This window comes from Dreissena polymorpha, chromosome 9 (assembly GCF_020536995.1).
Source record: "Dreissena polymorpha isolate Duluth1 chromosome 9, UMN_Dpol_1.0, whole genome shotgun sequence".
NCBI classification, from domain to species: Eukaryota; Metazoa; Mollusca; class Bivalvia; order Myida; family Dreissenidae; genus Dreissena; species Dreissena polymorpha.
Window position 1 is genome coordinate 67,851,115 of NC_068363.1, and position 18,211 is coordinate 67,869,325.

Below are 18,211 nucleotides of genomic sequence, written 5' to 3' on the forward strand. Positions count from 1 at the left end.
TAGTATATTTATTTCTATATTTAGAATATTTCTTACAGAAAATCCTTTAAGCAAACAGCGCAGACCGCATCATGCGGCGTCTCATGTCGGTCAACGCTGTTTGCCAAGGCCTTTTTTTAGACGATAGGCATAAATGGGTTAGTTTCTATATTAGATTGGTTGCTTTCCCACAGATGGGTTGTCACGAGTCTTTTCGGTAGCTCAATCCGTGTGAACCTAATATTATTAACGTTATTACAATATTTTAAAAAGCCCAAATATATTGATATAGTATTGATATGGTTATAAGTGGTATCAATTTCACACAAACATACATAGACAGACATGACATGTAAGAATAGGAGCAACATTTTAAACTTCCGTACAATATCAACGCTTCATCAATGATAGACACATCAACATTTTAAACTTCCATACAATATCAACGCTTCAACAATGATAGACACATCAACATTTTAAACTTCCGTACAATATCAACGCTTCATCAATGATAGACACATCAATTGACAATGATATTTAATATTTAAAGAAAACAACACAATTTACAATAAGATTATTATATTTACACACATATCGTTTTACAATTGCCCCATTAAGTAAATATTTTCCTGACATTTTATATAAGGTGTAATTTCTCATGCTCTGCAAAGATTACTTTTATGCCCTTTTGAAGGTAATAAACTATTACTTTACCTTACAAATATATATTTTAAATTTTTTAGAATAAGAATACTGATATCAGTCAGCTTAATGCTTGTTCTCCCAAACAACTTTGTTTGACAATTTATCTCAGTATATTTTGAACATTATGTGACCCTAAACATTCAATAAAATAATTAACAATTCCCTTTGTAAAATTTCAATCCTAGAGTACATATAATACAGTGTCAATATTTTCATTACAAAGGGTACATAAGTTGTCATTAAATGGAGGATATTTGTCGGATTCGGTGGATTATCGATTTTAATTCACTAGTGATCATAGAAAATGATATTTTCACGAGTGGCGCATCCACGAGTGAAAATATATTTTTTCTATGATCACGAGTGAATTAAAATCGATATTCCACCAAATCCAACAAATTTTCTTTTTATTTTATGCTTTTTGCACAGTTTATATACATTGTTAAATCCATGAAATAAGTGTTTTATTACCTGATCAAATTTTCAACATAGAAATAACAGCAAACTAAATTTTTATTTACATACAACAGTTATCGATAAAATAAATAATTTTGACTATTTAACTGTAAAATGACGTCATTTTTTTTCGACGAAATGACGTCATTATTCCAGCGGGCAACAGTTCAAACTGTTGACCGGTCAACAGTTCCATATTCACCGGTAACAGTTTAAAACATTGCAAATTTCTTTTTCGACAAGGAAATAGCAAAAAATGATTAATTATCATTTATATAAGACATCAGGTAATAATGAAAATTATCGATAATTTTCACTGTTAAATTTCACTGTTTGAAACAGTGAAATTATCAGTTTTAATTCACTGATATTTCTCTATAAACCACCGGACAGCATAATAAAATTAAATGTCTGGATCCACTGAGTGTATGCATCTCTAGATATCATAAACAAATCTATAATATGTTTGTCCATATAATACTATTAAAATGTGCGATCTATGTTAAATAGCAGGTTATATGCAGCGGAGTGGTACAGCTCCTATCGCGGTTTTATTGGCAATCCAAAAGTCGGTATGAAACGACTTCAATTGACAACTGAATTAAAATGCGCTTAAAAAAATTAAATTATAATGTTTCGAATGTTGTGTTCACATTGCATCGAATCCCCCGTGTTGCGAGAAAATAAAAATGATGAAACGTAAAATGTTTTATAACTCAACGAAAGCAATTGGTAGTTGCCCGACAACAGCAGGTACACTGTATAAGCACGCATTCTAATTGCATTTATTATATGAATTTGGTTCACGCGAGTTGCGTACTGTGTTATTTCTTGTTTTTTGACCCAACATTTATAGAAATATTACAGGATATAACTAGATATGTACATTTTCAGAAAGGAAATTCATTTCTGCGTTGAATAAGACTGAGGTCGTGAAAATCGCTGCAAACCCATAATTGATGGCGAGTAAGTTGGTTCCCTTTTCCTAGTTCCTTATTCCTTACTTGAATAAGGAATAAGGAACTGTTCCTTATTCCTTATTTACGCGAAACAAATTTGTAAAAAATTATAGAGTAAATCAAAACAAAATAACTTGAATACATTTACTTTGTGTATTACGTTACATTTTCATGATTCTTCTTCGCGCTTGCATAGGATTTATTGTTAAAACCAGGTATGTGTAACACATACCTAAATATATACACATACCTGTTTAAACCGAACCGATATTTTCTAATTCGAATACTAACTTCACTTCAACAAAACCTAAAGCATATACTATTATTTTACATATATGTGATATAAAAGTGCAAACATGTACATTTAAACATGTTTGTTTTTATTTATTATCCAGTTCCTTATTTGCGGCTGAAAAATGAAAAAAGAACCAGTTCCTTGTTCCTTATTCAAGCCGAATAAGGAACTGGTGTTTTCTTACTTAAACATCTATGAATTTATTCAAAGATATCACATATAAATGAACATATTATTTATATATTGGTTGTATATGTAAAATAATAATTGTCATACATTTCTACTATGTTTAAAGTAATAATGATCTAGTTCCTTATTAAGTTTGAATAAGGAATAAGGAACCGGTTCCTTATTCCTTATTCAAATCGAATAAGGAACTGGAATGTTCTTTCTATTAATTATAAATCAAAATGAACCAACGAGACGAATGACTAAGGAAAATTATTGTAAATGTATGTCGGGTGTAAAAAATATTAATTGCAGTACATGTCTCTGTTTGTTTAAATATTACATAGTTTCTTATTCGGTTTGAATAAGGAATAAGGAATCAGTTCAATCATTCTATGAAACTTAGAAGAGATGTACTGCAATTAATGTTTTTGATACCCAACCTATACTTACAATGATTTTCATTGATTTTTTTGGTCTCCTTGGTTCATTTTAATATTTTGATAAGAATGAAAATGCCAGTTCCTTATTCGATTTTAATATTCGCACTAAATGAGGAACTGTGTTAATATTAAATAATGCTATGTAGAAATATATTGCAATAAATATTTTTAACTTCGAACCTATATAAACCATGATTTTCATCGACATTTACTATTATTTGGTTAATTTCAATTTACGTTTGAGTAAGGCAATACTATATTCATATTATCGTCTTTATAATACTTGTTTTCAGCGTGTATCGTCACATAGAATACAAAAAGAAATGTGACAGAATACGCCCATATAACATAATCATGCTTAAATAACCCACACACCATCTAAAATATAACATATCCGAAAGTGATTGTCCGAAATACAGGCTTCCGAATAAGGAACTTACTTAACGCCCAACAATCTCCACGCAGAGTTGTTGTTCCTTGCTCTCACATACACTGTAACCGTCGTGCAAGAGATTGAACGCCCAATTCCTAATTAAGAGGCCATAATTTCGGATACATCAATTTGGATGATTCTAAAATAGCAGAGCTTTATATTCTTTATTATTGGCGATGTTTAGTGTAAGATTTGTTATTTATATTTCTGCTACAGTTCTTGAAGTCTTATCTGACCCTGAACTTTGGTCAAGACTATATGATAGCTGAAAACTAAACATGTTTTAGATATCTTATTACGTTTTCATACGAAAGGAACCCCACGCACTCCGATGGACATTTACTTAAACGTTAAGGGAATACATAGTATGTATGTTATTTAATACTTTGTTTTTGTAATATGTCATTGCAGACATAACCGTTTTGAACCATAAGGCCTATATTACGTTTCTGTCGTTCGCAATTTAAGGTATATATTTAAAACATTAAGTTGTAAAATGTAAAGACACAAATTATACTTTTTGCATTGTTTTCAATCTGTTTATAAATATTTCTTACAAATAAACGCGCCCCACTCATTCATATATAGGATATTATTGATAGTGCTTCGTTACGACAAATGTCCAGTATGTGCTTAATTTATGTTAAGTATCAGTAAATGTTCGGATAGACCAAACTTTAACTTCGTCCCTGGGACTCGGTACCTAAAAAAAGTATAAAGTTTAGCCCCATTGTTTGGACCCAGTTATAACTTCAATGATTTACAAACATTTAAGGCTGCCTTACTAAATAAATATACTTCCTATCATCAAACAAATTTTAATACATACATGTACGCTCTGCCAAGTTTCAGCAACTTAAGTTTCTGATATCTGACTGTTTTAAGAGTTGTACAACATATTTTCTTCGATTTAAAAATACTCAACGTCCCAGAATGCAACTTAAATGCAACAGGTTAAACATAAAATAGCTCGACGAAAATTAATTTCTTTAGCAGAAACATTGATTGTGTGTAATAGGTGTTTTAACTCTTTGTCACTTAGTGATAAAGCACCTAATGGCGTAAATAATATAGTCAATTTCGTTCATTTGCTTACCTGGGCACGACTGCGTGTTGCAGTTATGTGTATCCGTGGTGTTCCCAAAGCACTCCGAACAATGGGGTGCTTCCGGATCATCGAATATGCAGGTTCTATTCCTCGTATGCGTGCCGCCAGCACAGGTCACACTGCACGCAGTGAAGTTGGTCCAGTTCGACCAGTGACCAGCAACTAATGTGCAAGCATACGATGCGTATCTTTAAGTGAGTGTTATTTTGAAAACACGTTTTACATTTTAAAAATATGTTAATTAATATACCTTATTGGTAAATACATATTGACTATACATACGCATTATACAAAGGTAATTTTGCAATATACACTATTGGAAAAGTTTAGTTTAAATGCATTTGAATAAAATAAGTGACTTACTATAAACGCAACTTTCATAAGCCGTTTTGATTTCCGCTAATCACATGTAGACTACTTGTACTCAATAATGGAACTATTGTTTGCACTGGATGCACTGTATAAGTGTTTATATTTACCGTCATATGTACATAATGTTGAAACACTGCCCAGCCTTCCATTTGTTGCTGGCTTATTCAACACATTTAGTGTAGCGTATCTAAACTTGTCCCGCCCAAATGATTACATATCAGTTAAACACTTTTTAAAATCCCCCATTGGAACCACAATGTTCCTCAATATTTTGTGTGTAGCATTGTATCGAGGACATCTACACAGTTTGTTAAAATCATGCGCCTGTGATCACAACTGGCAACGATATAGTGATCACACGATTTACATAGACTTACATACAAAATAAATTCTTCTTAGAAACCAAAAGTCACAGAGCTTTGTTAGAAGGTATGTATCATCAAAAAGAGGTAATGTACAACGTTTGTACCAATCATCCCCCTGAGGTTAACAATGCAAGAGTTGTACTGTTTGGCATTAAATATCATGGCCTTTTACTTATTTGGTTTAAATTATGGTCATGTGGTCAGAATTAGCCGTGCGAAGCCGTTTAAGATAAATATTTGTTTATTTTGATTATATTTGTTTGATATTTGCTAAATGACATCATAGTGTGGTCTTTTACAAATATTGTTCAAATTATGGCCCTTTAATTCAAAACATACCACGCCTAATTGTACACAAAGTGGAGCGAAATAGGTGCATGTTGGCTGTCTTGTTTGCTATGTCATATAGCATAGAAGCGTCCTATTCAGATTTACGATCGGATTTCACAAAAAGTGTTAATGTATTTTCCATGTCTGTCGGTTATTTGATGTTTAAATTTCAAAATTGAATTCTTTACATTAATAATGCCAACCTACTTGGACATTTTTCTGTATTGCATATTATGGTTTCTTTCAAGGAACCACTGCACGGTTTGCCATGAGGAGCGGTGGGAGGCGAGTAATCGCATGTGCGGTGTCGGCTTTGAGTTCCATTCGCACAGCTTTTTGAACATGCGTCCCAGCTACCCCAGGCAGACAGCGTGCCATCAACTGAAGAGAGGTTTAAATTATAGATAACAATAAACTGTAACATATAAAGTCATCTGGTTTAAAGTGTTAAAAGTTACATTCATAAACGGTTAAATAAATAGGTACATTTGTGCATGTATACATTGATGCAGAGCTATTATTAAGCTATAACAAGAAATAGCGAATAATATTTGGGAATCGAGACACATGGATACATGTGATTTGGAAATTCTAACGCATCGATTTCCCACTAATAAACGTACCTAGGGAAATGTCGGACATGTAGTTAGATGCTGGTCTTCCAACCCTAGATACAATGGCGATATTAAAAGCCTTGATTTGTATTTTTGCAATGTTTTAATAATACAACAAACCAAATGTTTCGTTTCTTAACATACTGGCAATATAAATCTACCTGCATCGATATTTATGCTAGTGCATTTTAGCAATAAAGATACATTAAAAAAATAGGCACCGGGTGTGGTTGTGGTGTTTGTGACGTCAGTCCTTGAGGCGCTGGATGGTTTGACTTCGCAATAACCAACCGACAAATTAATGTCATCCACAGCAATGTCACCTTGAAAGCCATTGCCTATTACCCCACTTAGGAGAATCTACGAAAGATATATGTGAAATCATGCATGTTTTTATTTTCCAATTCGTTTGTGTAGACAATTACCTGAATTAAACATGTGAAAACGGTCAAATAATTATTTCAGCAGTTCTTACCGAATAACTTTGATTTGAATTAAGTGGCACTTGTCCTTCTTTCCACGAGTTACCTTGGTCGCCAGTAAGAGACCAAACAAGCTTGCCAGGTAACCCACCGTTGTTTACTTGGTAGACGTTAAGTCGACCAATCGAAGATCCATACATGTGGTACCAGAACCGAAAACAATGCACGGGATCTGAAGTCACCTCAATCGTAGGACTTTGAATCCAAGCTGAATCGAACTCATTTCGCGGAGCACTTGATTCTGTGAATATGTACGATCCTGAAAGTCAATATTGAAATGGAACTTAAAGAATTTGAATTTCATAATTCATTCTGGATTGAATATATGTGTTATTAAATGACATTAAACAAAAAATACAAAAACCATGTCACTAGAATGTTTAAGCATTCATAGTTTGTGTCTGCCCTTAGGTACAATATATTTAACGAATGGACAGTCTACGCAACATGTTTTATTTGGAGGTTTTAATTTTTTAAAAATACAAAAAAATCCTTTAGTTTTTTGGTAGTTTTAATTTAAATGTAAGACCTAAAACACGTAAAACACCAATGAAATTCATTTGGCTATCCGTCAATGCATGCTCAGAAAATTAATATTTTCCGTTCAAACCTACTTCGTAAGTAAATTGCCTTTGTAAAAAAAATCATGAAGTTATTAATAACATGATTAAATTCATACATAAGATTAAATACATGTTTTAGTAAAAGACTTTCAACATCATACATGCAATACAATTATCGACAGACCAGGTGGTTTCATATTGCGTTCAATGTATCAACCGTAACAATTTATTCAAAGTGACAGTTTGCGGAAATACACTTTACAAAAATTCATTGAAATATATTTTTTTATAGAGGTTAACACTGAATATCCGGTTGAAATCGGTTGAAAACAAACAATATAGTGATTTTTATTTTGGGGTCGAGTACGATAATGTACGAAAATTACCTAATTAATATTCATGATTCGACACGTTAATTCAAACCTAAACAAACAAAATTGCGGAAACGGACGAATTTAGCGGGAGAAGGTAAGAACAAATGCAAATACATCTGTTGCAGACGGAAACTGAGTTGCAACGCTACGTTTTTGCTAAATCTATGTATTTATCTTCCATATGCAAAAAATGTTTAACGAAAGCTATTTATAGATATAATTTGCATAACTCGCGATATAATTTGCATATTTTGCGACACTGCAATGATTTTCGCCTATTGCATGTATTTATGATCATTTATATATTAATTTATCGATTTAAAACCGATTTGGCCAGGTTTTCGATGTCAACGTCTATAAAAATATATTTCAATGAATCTATGTAAAGTTTATTTCTCGCTTTACGATTTATATGCAAAACAACGATCTATTCCGCGAACTGTCACTTTAAGATTTGGGAATTCTTAAGCGAAAACTTTTTAAACGAATTTCCTCATAAAGTTCATATAAGATAAACATTTTAAAACGACCACGATTCATCAAATTATGTCATAGATGTTGCATTTTAAGTGGTAACAAGGTTGATTTCAGATTAGGCCTTGTGACCTAGTTTTTGACGCATGTTGTCCAGATTCAAAGACCAAAAAATGCTCCAGATACAAAAATTAACAAAGTTTCATGAAGATTGAGTCATACATGTGACTTCTAGAGTGGTCACAAAATTGTACCAGGTGGCATAGTCTTTGGGCACACGTAACGAAGAATCGAACTTGGCCTATATAAACAGTCTTAGAAAAAGTAATATTTCTCCATGCCCATAACGTTGATGCCATACACACATGCATTAGACCTCCTGGAAATATTACAAAAAAATATATAACGCGACCAGAGGAATTGCGTGTTGTATGATCGAAGTCTGGCCCCGTGTCGTCCGAGGGTGTTGATGATTGATACAAAACCCAATCAAAGTCATCGAGATCGTGCACGTTACGCCACGAGCACAACGAGTTGACATCGAAGTTACACTGCGCTTGATTGAGACTGTCTGAAATAAAAACAACGAAGGCACAGCTATACTTCTATTATAGCATTTATTATTATTATTATTGCTTTCACGTGTACAAAAACTAGACGTATTTTTATTTACAAATGTCGACAATATTATTATTTATTCCATGCGGAGTTCGAGTAACAGAGTCGTGATATTACATTACCGATCAGAAAACGCTTATGGCCAGTGTTGTGGCTGGCTTCGGTTCCCTTTGGCATCCTTACTATGTTTGCTGATAATAAATATATAGAAGACCCACTGACTACAATACGCACTGTTGCAAATAAACTTACTTGTATGACGCTTATTTAATTAATGATAATTCCGTTTTCGCTAACAGCTAAATACGAAGCTAAGGCATGATTTAATGCTTTGATGTTCCATTACAATTTACCGAATTTTTTTGTATTTATATTTGTGTCCGTAGATCTGTAAGTCAGTGAGAAGGAGCTTTAATAGAATTTCACAATTTTAAATAATACTAAAGAGTTACATACGTTCAAGTTCTACTCGGTCATTCGTGCAAGCTATCAGTTTCTGTATTTTGATATAATAGTCCTGAAAATATAAAACGGGAATTCTCTATAGATTAATATTATCATAAAATTAGCATGCTTTAGATGGACCTAAATGCCTTGATCAACGCATATAAATTATAGACTTAAGACACCTTAATATAAAAAAATAATTAGTGGGTTAATGCATTTGTAAAACTAGTCATTCTTGCATCAAGAGAGACATCTCCACACAATAAGCGCAAAGCTGGTTCATAATAAGCATTAAATGAAACAACGTTAACTTATCTCCCTAACAGCCTATACATGTTATGAATATACATTGTGACAATAAGCTTATAATATCATTCTTACCAAACTGCTTAACAACAAAAGCCAATCCTTTCCCTTTACCAATTCACCACGCAAACACGTGTTTGTACTTATATGACCAACTATTTCGGACAACGAATCTGATTTTCCGTACACTGGTGTTTCTTCATGGTTGGGTGTGCAAACACATATAGAGGCCATTACACGTCCAGCAACGGGCAACAGTAATACTAAACATGTTAACAGGCCTGTAAAGATAAAAACAAAAATCGACATGCATTTGTATTAGAAAATGTATAAAATATATATTATAATATAAAATATATAATCAAAGAAAGAAAAACATCTACCTATTAAAGTATCCAAAGTCATACTCGCAATTTGACACTTTCACGCTGCTTTAGCTTATAAACGCTATCTTACCGACCTGTGGGTCAGTTATCTCTAACGTGACCACATTTTCAATTAAAACATCTCTTATCTTTCTCACCACTGGCAGTTTAAGTATTCCAATTTGGTCCTTGTTTAATATTGGGTCATATTTGGTTTGTGTTTTAGATACAGCGGTTTTAATACAGTTTTAAAAAAAATCTAACAGTTTTTGTCAAAAGTCGTGTTTCCCTGTTATTTGAGCTTTTCGATGTTATGTTTAGTTAAATCATGTGATTGATTACATGTTTGCGTTCTCTTCATGTTTTATTTCACTTAATGAATTTAATGCATTTCTATAACTGTATGACGACATTTTGATATTCTATATTCTTTCTCCGTATATTTTCTATGTTACCCATCTTGTCTCAAGCATTCATTGACCAGTCGGATGGAGCAGGCAGTGAAACAAGTCTAGTCTGCCGAGGCATTCGGTTGAATCAATAGTAAAATATGCTCGGATACAAATCAGGAAATCTGGTCTTTTCCATTTTGGAATCGAGAAATGACCCATTGATGTTAAAGATATTTTATGCGTTTATCGCAGAAGAATAATCAGTTGGCAGTTTATCTCTTTTTGCCGGCGCGGGCAAGTGTAGTACTTTACTTGAAATATAGTTTAACATTTCAGAGTTTCCAATGAAATTCGCGATCTATTTGGCCTGGATTCGAAACATTATTTAACAAAATTACTTTAATTTATATATGGTTTTCTTAACGATTACGCCAACATCGCTAGTCAAACAAAATATGATTTAATATTAGTTTACATTATTTTAATATGATGGTGTATGTATGTCCCGCATAATAATACATTTTTCCGAGAATGCACATTTGCGTTGGTTTTGAACAGTAGTAAATATCGCACTGATCGTATAGAAGATGTTGATTTAAAATTTAAATTGGATCAACTTGTAAACGCAATATAGTGAATGGAAGTAAGTCCAACAACGTTGGTCCTTGATATCCCGTATATTTATTCCTAACCAGTATACATCGGGTTACGAGGGAGTATCGTGACTGCGTTTAGAAAATTTTCGCTTTTATGGCTGGGACCATGACTATCGTTTCTTCTCACAGAGTCTGGTGTGCACTTGCAGTATCTGGTTCGATTCTTGGTACCATCGGTACAAGCCTCATCGCTTGCCAAACACGATTGCTAAGCAGAAGAAACGCCGTTCTCTGAAACGGTATAACCTGTAATGGCAGTAATTTAATTATGGATATTAACACTATGGTATTAACATTAAAAAATATATCATGGTATGACTTCATTGTAAGTCTTCAGACAAAATTATTTGACATACTTCCTGGCATAAACCCGTTGAAAGGCACACACACACCTCACGTGAGATACATAATGTATCGCAATTACCGGGGGTAATCTCATTTCAAATCATATAATAAAGTTTAACCGGAGTATCTATCCAAATAAGATACAGCTTCACGTTTTGTTAAAATTGTAAATCGAAATTATAAATTGGCAATTTTGTGAAGCACTATGAAGTCATAACAAGTAAAATTGAAACACCCAAGCTTGTTAACAATATTTAAAGACAACTGCACGGTTTTGTTACTGATCCGTTTTGAGGGAAAGTGCAGTACCTATCTGGTATGAATGCCACCACCGCATGTGCAAGAACTCCACTCCCCCAGAACGAGATGAGAAGAAGTGACCGTAATAATACGAAACAATAACAATATAACATTTTGCCACATGCCTTGAATTCAATTTATTTTATATAAAGCAATGGACCAATATATTGACAGTTTTATTTCAGTTGAATCAGTTTACCGTGTCTTACCCAGAAATAAATTGTTATTTTGGACACTATTTTAACTAATGTGTGTTTTGATGACCTTTTAGTTTGGAGGATATATACAGAAATAATATCTTCTCTCTTCATATGTTTGGTCAAAACATGAAGTGAAATACAAGTTAACATTTGATTTATGGGCATGATTCATTTTGACGCGTTGTATAATCGACCGCGATATCATGACAATATTGTTCTTGTTGCACACTGTCAGAGAATTTTAGCTCTCGTGTCTTATTCTATATTCCAGCACCACAGGTGGCATCGCAAAAATTGTAGAAACGCCCCGCTTACATATTCTACTATATAATGTGAAATGAAAAAAATGTTTAAACACACTATATGGTAAAGGAGTAATCCCAAATGAGTACTGTACAAAAATGAACAATGAAAGCACCATACAAAAGCATATGCCAAGTGATAAAGAAATCTAGTTATATTGGATTATCACTACAACTACAAACTTTTTAAACAGTAAATGTGGTTGGCGCGATGATATATAAACTATGTAACATCAATAATAAACATGATATTAAAGCGTGAATAGAGGTTCATGTGCATTTAGAGATTGCTTGTGTCTAAAGTTGCAACGATAACAACGAAAGCATTAAAAACAAAACCGTGATATCCATTCTAAACAGTGATGCAATTTGTTGAAAGGTAAATTGTTTTCAATGATAAATAATGGATCACAGAACGTAATTTGTTCAGATCACACTTTTGTTTATTATGTTTAATGCATTATAAATCTGTATATCACTGTGATAAAGCTTGGCAGTCCATTTCCGTTCCCATTAATGACCAGCGTCCTATATTTGGGACACCTAGGAAATCTGGTCAGTGTTAATTATCTCAGTGACAAATATACCGTTATCTCTTTTGTGTGGCTGTGCTATTCGTCCTTCGTATCAGCACTGTCTATCATATCCACCGGAAATAGATTACCTCGCGAAGCGAAAGTAAACAAACCAACCATGGAGAGCAGTCAGTATTTACCTAAAATATCTAATAATAACTCGCTCCTGGATAACCAGTGCGTGTTTGGCATCTTACAGAAAGATTAATATGTTTTAAAATGTGTTTCTATCTTGCAATTCGTATTGACGAAGCGTTATTTTCACAAATTTATGACTGCTTGGTACCGGGTTGAAATTGGAACTTCTCGAAAAAACAGCTTTTCTTTTATGATTACATGGTTTTCCATCGGGTATGGAGTTGATTTCCTATTCTTATAGGCAATATATACCATATTAACGCTATTTCTTGTCTTGGTTTGATTATTGTTCGTTTAAATCTATTAAATTAAAATAACTGTAGTGTACGGCGAATAGTTGTTTATGGCAAAAGTCGTGTACGGTGAATAGTTAAAGTTATGTACGGCGAATAGTTGCAGCGTATTGGCCAAAGTTGTCGCAAATGAAAATGATTTTAAGAAAATATTTTTTCAAAGTAAATATATATTCTTAAAGTCGGACTTTGCCCTTTTTTAATGATGTATAAATCTTAATTTTATACTTTGTTTTTGCCCCCCGAATTAATACTCAAACACAGCACATGTGCTGAAATTAAAACAATGGCGACGCCATGTGCGTGTGCGGTTGAACGCTACAACGCTGTGAACAAAAAAGTCAGCCGAGTTCCAATAATTACACGAGTTGTATATCAAATCCTTATTGGAATCCACTTGTAAGTAAATATTTTATCGATTCATCTTGATTTTAAAACATAACTACGATGAAATACACTAAAATCGTATTAAACTAAAGTACGGACTGAACAATGGTCGATCGATTTATCATACCACGGCATTCATATCTGCCTGATATATAGAGAATAACAGGTTACTGTCAGATCTTTTTGTAATATATCAGGCAAGGCTTAGAATAATATAACGGCGCGGCTTGCCGAGCTGTTATTTTATTCGCGCCGAGCAGAATATATTACAAAAAGATCAGGCAGTAACCTGTTTTTCTGTTTATCATACATCTACGTCCCCGATTTTAAAGAAATAATTAAAAAAAATCGCTAAAAAGCTGCATTTTTAGCGGGAAAGAATATGACTTTTATCGTTTGACGTGTTAATAATGAGGTCATGATCACGCGCGCTTAATATTTGCAAAATAAATAATGTTTTTTGCTGTCTGTGTTGCATTTTGTGTTTAAAAAATATTACATCTTGGGATCAGATAGTTTGGCTTGTTGAATCTGATTCGATTTCACTAAAGATGATTACTTTATAGTTTATTCCGAGTAATCTGACCATCCTCCACACATGACTGATATAAGAATTTCCTATTGACCCTGATATAATAAAATATATCAGGCAACGTTATATCAGGCAGATATCGATGCGGTGGTATGATAAAACGTTGCCTGATATTTTATTTTATAACTGCAGCTTTTTAGCGATTTTTTCATTATTTCTTTAAAATTGGGGACGTAGAGGTATGATAAACAGAAAAACAGGTTACCGGTAGTGCCTGATCTTTTTGTAATATATTGTAATATATCAGAATCGGCCTTGCCTGATATATAACAAAAAGATCAGGCAGTAACCTGTTATTCTCTATGGAGCAGGTGCCCGTAATACAAAACATTTTTTTTAATATCAACAATGCATCAGACGTATTCTTTGGCCATAAACGGTCTCATCGTTAAGAATATAATTGTATTTATTTGTTTTATACCAAGATGGTCACGTATTTGCGAAATTTTCATTTATTGTCCCTTACAAACTCAAAGCTATTTGCCGTAAACAATTTAATTTTATTTTGCTATACGCCGTACACGTCAGGTTCTATTTGCCGTACACAACGAAGTTTATATTTTATCCAAACATTTGCATAATAACTTAATTTTTGGGCTGAAGCTTGCAAAAACCGATACTTTCTATAATTCTATGTGTATACCATTGAAAAATTCGGCAAAATTATTATATTTTCCTCGGACAAAAGTAAAAAAGATGTCCCAATGAACTTCATTTTCGGTACCAGGTAGCTGATGATTGATCTATTTCAACACTCGAAAGTATTTATAAAGAACTCCAACTACTTACGATAGAAGTTTGATATGCCCACTATTAATTTGTCACAAAGTTTGTTGAAAACGTTCTCGATAAAAATGGTAAACTTATTCTTTTCACGAGCACTACCTCTTGCGTGATGTTTACTTTCGCTTCGGTTATCTATTTCCGGTGGTGATGATAGACAGTGATCAGGTAACACCAATTTGAGATGAAACAGAAAGAAATTTCATGCATTCATGAGGCTGCATTTAACGACAAGGGGCAACTTTTTCTTGGACTGATGTTGGCTAGAAAAAGGTATGTATTTATTTATGCTCAATTATACATTTTTTTGTAATTAAGTCAAAATTATGATTTGTTATATTGAAATATGTGATTTTTATAATGTACACTAATGGAAATATAAGTTTTTACTTATTTTCCCTTGACTTTTTACTAATCAATATTGCGTCCCAAATTTAAGACGCTAAGCACATATGTGTAAAAATTGAGATTTAGTATGGTCTGTAAAAATAACAAGTAATAATATTTTACATTTATAAAAATGTATGTTAACAGGCTCACTCTAAATGATGTGTTGCATCTTCTTGAAGATGATACAGACTTTCAAGAAGCTGATTTGTTCATGACTGGACCAGAAGATGCTACAAAAAGTGATGAGGATAGCGGGAATGAAGACCTCGGAGACAATATAAACAAATTGACAGGGAACCAACTTCGTGCTGATGTGACTGTTTCTGTACGAAGTGCCACCGGATCAGTCTCAAACATCACAGACACTAACCATTCGGACACATCGCAGGATGAGGGTAGTGATGTAGATTATGTGTCCGATGCATCGGACACCACTATTGACTATGACGTTCAGATCCCTGTTCAACAAAACCAGAATGAGCAACGGATGCCGAACTTTCATAGAAGGGGAAGAAGAACATGGTTGTGCAAAATGCATGGATCCTGTACAGGTTATCCGCCAAGTATCAGAACCAGCCCATGGATCTTCTAGATTTCAGGCGGGAATATGCAAAGTTTATTTTATGCGGTATTCCCAACGAGCTTTGCGTGGGCGTCCGGTTGGGAGGGTCATGCACATTAGTCGCAGAGTACCGGCTGCTGTCAGGTAAGACAGGCGCGACCACAAAATTGCGCAAAATAATACACAGAGAAAGTGTGCCTTTTGTGGCGGAAAGTCAACCCGGATCTGCGTGAAGTCTAATGTTGGACTCCATAACAGATGTTTCATAGCATTTCATCGCCAGTGATAAGGGGATATATATATTTCACAATTCATAGACAGGTGATTGGATTGTCATAAACATGCAGAAAAACATACATTCATGCATATTTGGAAGTAAATGTGTCATTACTAAAAAAATGGAATATACATTAATATTGATATCTTATGTGTCTGGCCTCCCAAATTTGGGAAATGACTAAAATTGCATAAAGTAATAATATCCCAATAGTAAATATCATTATAAAGTTGTTTAATAGCATTATTATATAGTTCCTTACAGTTTTTAATAAAATTGCAAAAAAATGTGGTCATTAATGGATTAATTAACAACCAGCCTGTGTGCCTTGCCCCACACGGTCATGAGCACGTGTCTTCCTCTGCTTCAACAGACACGTGTGTTTTCTACATCTTTGTATTCATCGAGAACAAATGATATCAGCTGAATGGCGAAGGAATATTCATCCATTCACGAATACGTCCCATTCAAGTCCCGTAGACTATATGTTCAACACGTCACAGAAAAGTGCCATATTACTTGGATATAATCGTTTTAATGGCAGTGTAAATGTTAGTTATGCGTCATGTAATTCTTGTGTAATACACGTGCGATACAGCTTGCGTTCAACTACATCTGTTTTTTACGAGTGGTCAGTCTACAATCGCATTTTTATCAGATATTTAAGCAATAAATGGTTCTTCGGTAAAATTGACCTACAAAAAAGAATAATATGCAAAACAAAACCAATACCGTTCACATACTCGCACACTTCCATTTGTAAGAGCTTAACGAGGAAGCCTCCCCTCACGTGGTCTAGAAGTTTTAGAACGTCATGGATAAATGATGTTAATACAACTTTGTAGAAAAAATGTTTAATATACAAAATGTCAAGTTGCTATAACGAAGGAGAATTATACAGATATTTATATAGAAGTGTTGCATAAGAAATGCCGTTCAGTATATTAGCTGGCTAGAAACTCACACGGTTAACATAGTTGATAATATTACAGAAATAGCCGCAATCAAACCGCGATATACAGCTTTTTACTAATAGGAAGTTCAGATAGAAAATGTATAATGAAGTTGAAGAAGTAGCTCCTTCTTAATCGAGCAAACGTTCATATGTTACGTCCCAATTCAGTAAATTACAATTTAATGATGAATACTGCAGTGTTCAACGTGCCCATTGCAAACTTATTTGTTATCTCGACAGTTATTGTTCTAATAATAATCGTGTCCTTAAGGACACGATCCCATTGAAACGTTTGTGATGTTTGCAAATCAATACCATATTTGCATCGGTAAGTAGACTATTCTTCAGGTTTTTGTACATCAAATTTAAAAAAAAATGTAAATAATGTTGATGTTATGTTATTGTGCTTTGTTCAATAGAGATATAAATACTATTATGTTGATATTATTTTGCTAATGTTCTAGAAATTGAAACACGAGGGCTTTAGCAACACGTAAGAGGTGGCATTCAAAAAGCTCCTTAACTTAAGCAGTTAAAAAAAAGAAATTCTAAGAAAATCTCTACAAGAAGTCCAATTAAATCAAAGTAAACACAAATACAATATTAATTCTGTATTATACGTTCTTACTTTATTAGTGCCACGATTGCAATCGTGGTCTTGATAGTAAGCGTATCGTGGTTATACTATCGGACTTCATCAGTTATTACCAGTTTGTCAATGCAATCTTGCCTGTCTATCGTGTTAATCATGGAAAATATATTTTTAAATTAACTGCGCTAAATTGTTCAATGAGAAATAATCGTATAAATTCGGGTGAGATCTATTGTATCGTTACTGAAAGCATATGTATGTGTACTTGCACCTCGTGGCGATCGCAGTAATAATTAAAAGACGTCACGTCCTGGTAAGATACGCTGCTTTCTCAAACATTGAAGTCGATAGTCCAGTCCGCTGTATTTATATATTTTGGGAACAGTTTAGGCTCTTATAGTTAGAGCAATCAATACAATCGTGAAAGGTATCGCATCAAAAATCGTAACATATCGCTAAGGAGCGCATTAATTCTTGGTAAACGTATGATAACTTATAACTTCGTCCAAGAACTAACCAAAAATCTCAGAGAACGACCGCGATCAGTATGGAGAGTAAGTTGGTTCCTTTTTCCTATTTCATTATTCTTATTCGAATAAGGAATAAGGAACTGTTC

The 18,211-nt window shown here is 33.5% G+C and overlaps 1 protein-coding gene across 1 annotated transcript in view; it reads right to left on the reverse strand.

Moving 5' to 3' along the window:
- LOC127845671 (uncharacterized) overlaps window positions 1-8,911 on the reverse strand; it is a 26,447-nt gene extending 17,536 nt beyond the window's left edge. The window contains exons 1-6 of the mRNA XM_052376723.1: window positions 8,861-8,911; window positions 8,533-8,691; window positions 6,703-6,968; window positions 6,449-6,587; window positions 5,821-5,994; window positions 4,535-4,708 (exon numbers count right to left, since the gene is read on the reverse strand). Of these exons, the coding sequence (XP_052232683.1) occupies window positions 4,535-4,708; window positions 5,821-5,994; window positions 6,449-6,587; window positions 6,703-6,849 (634 nt within the window). The 5' untranslated portion in view covers window positions 6,850-6,968; window positions 8,533-8,691; window positions 8,861-8,911. The remainder of the gene's footprint in view (window positions 1-4,534; window positions 4,709-5,820; window positions 5,995-6,448; window positions 6,588-6,702; window positions 6,969-8,532; window positions 8,692-8,860) is intronic.
- Window positions 8,912-18,211: the final 9,300 nt, after the last annotated feature.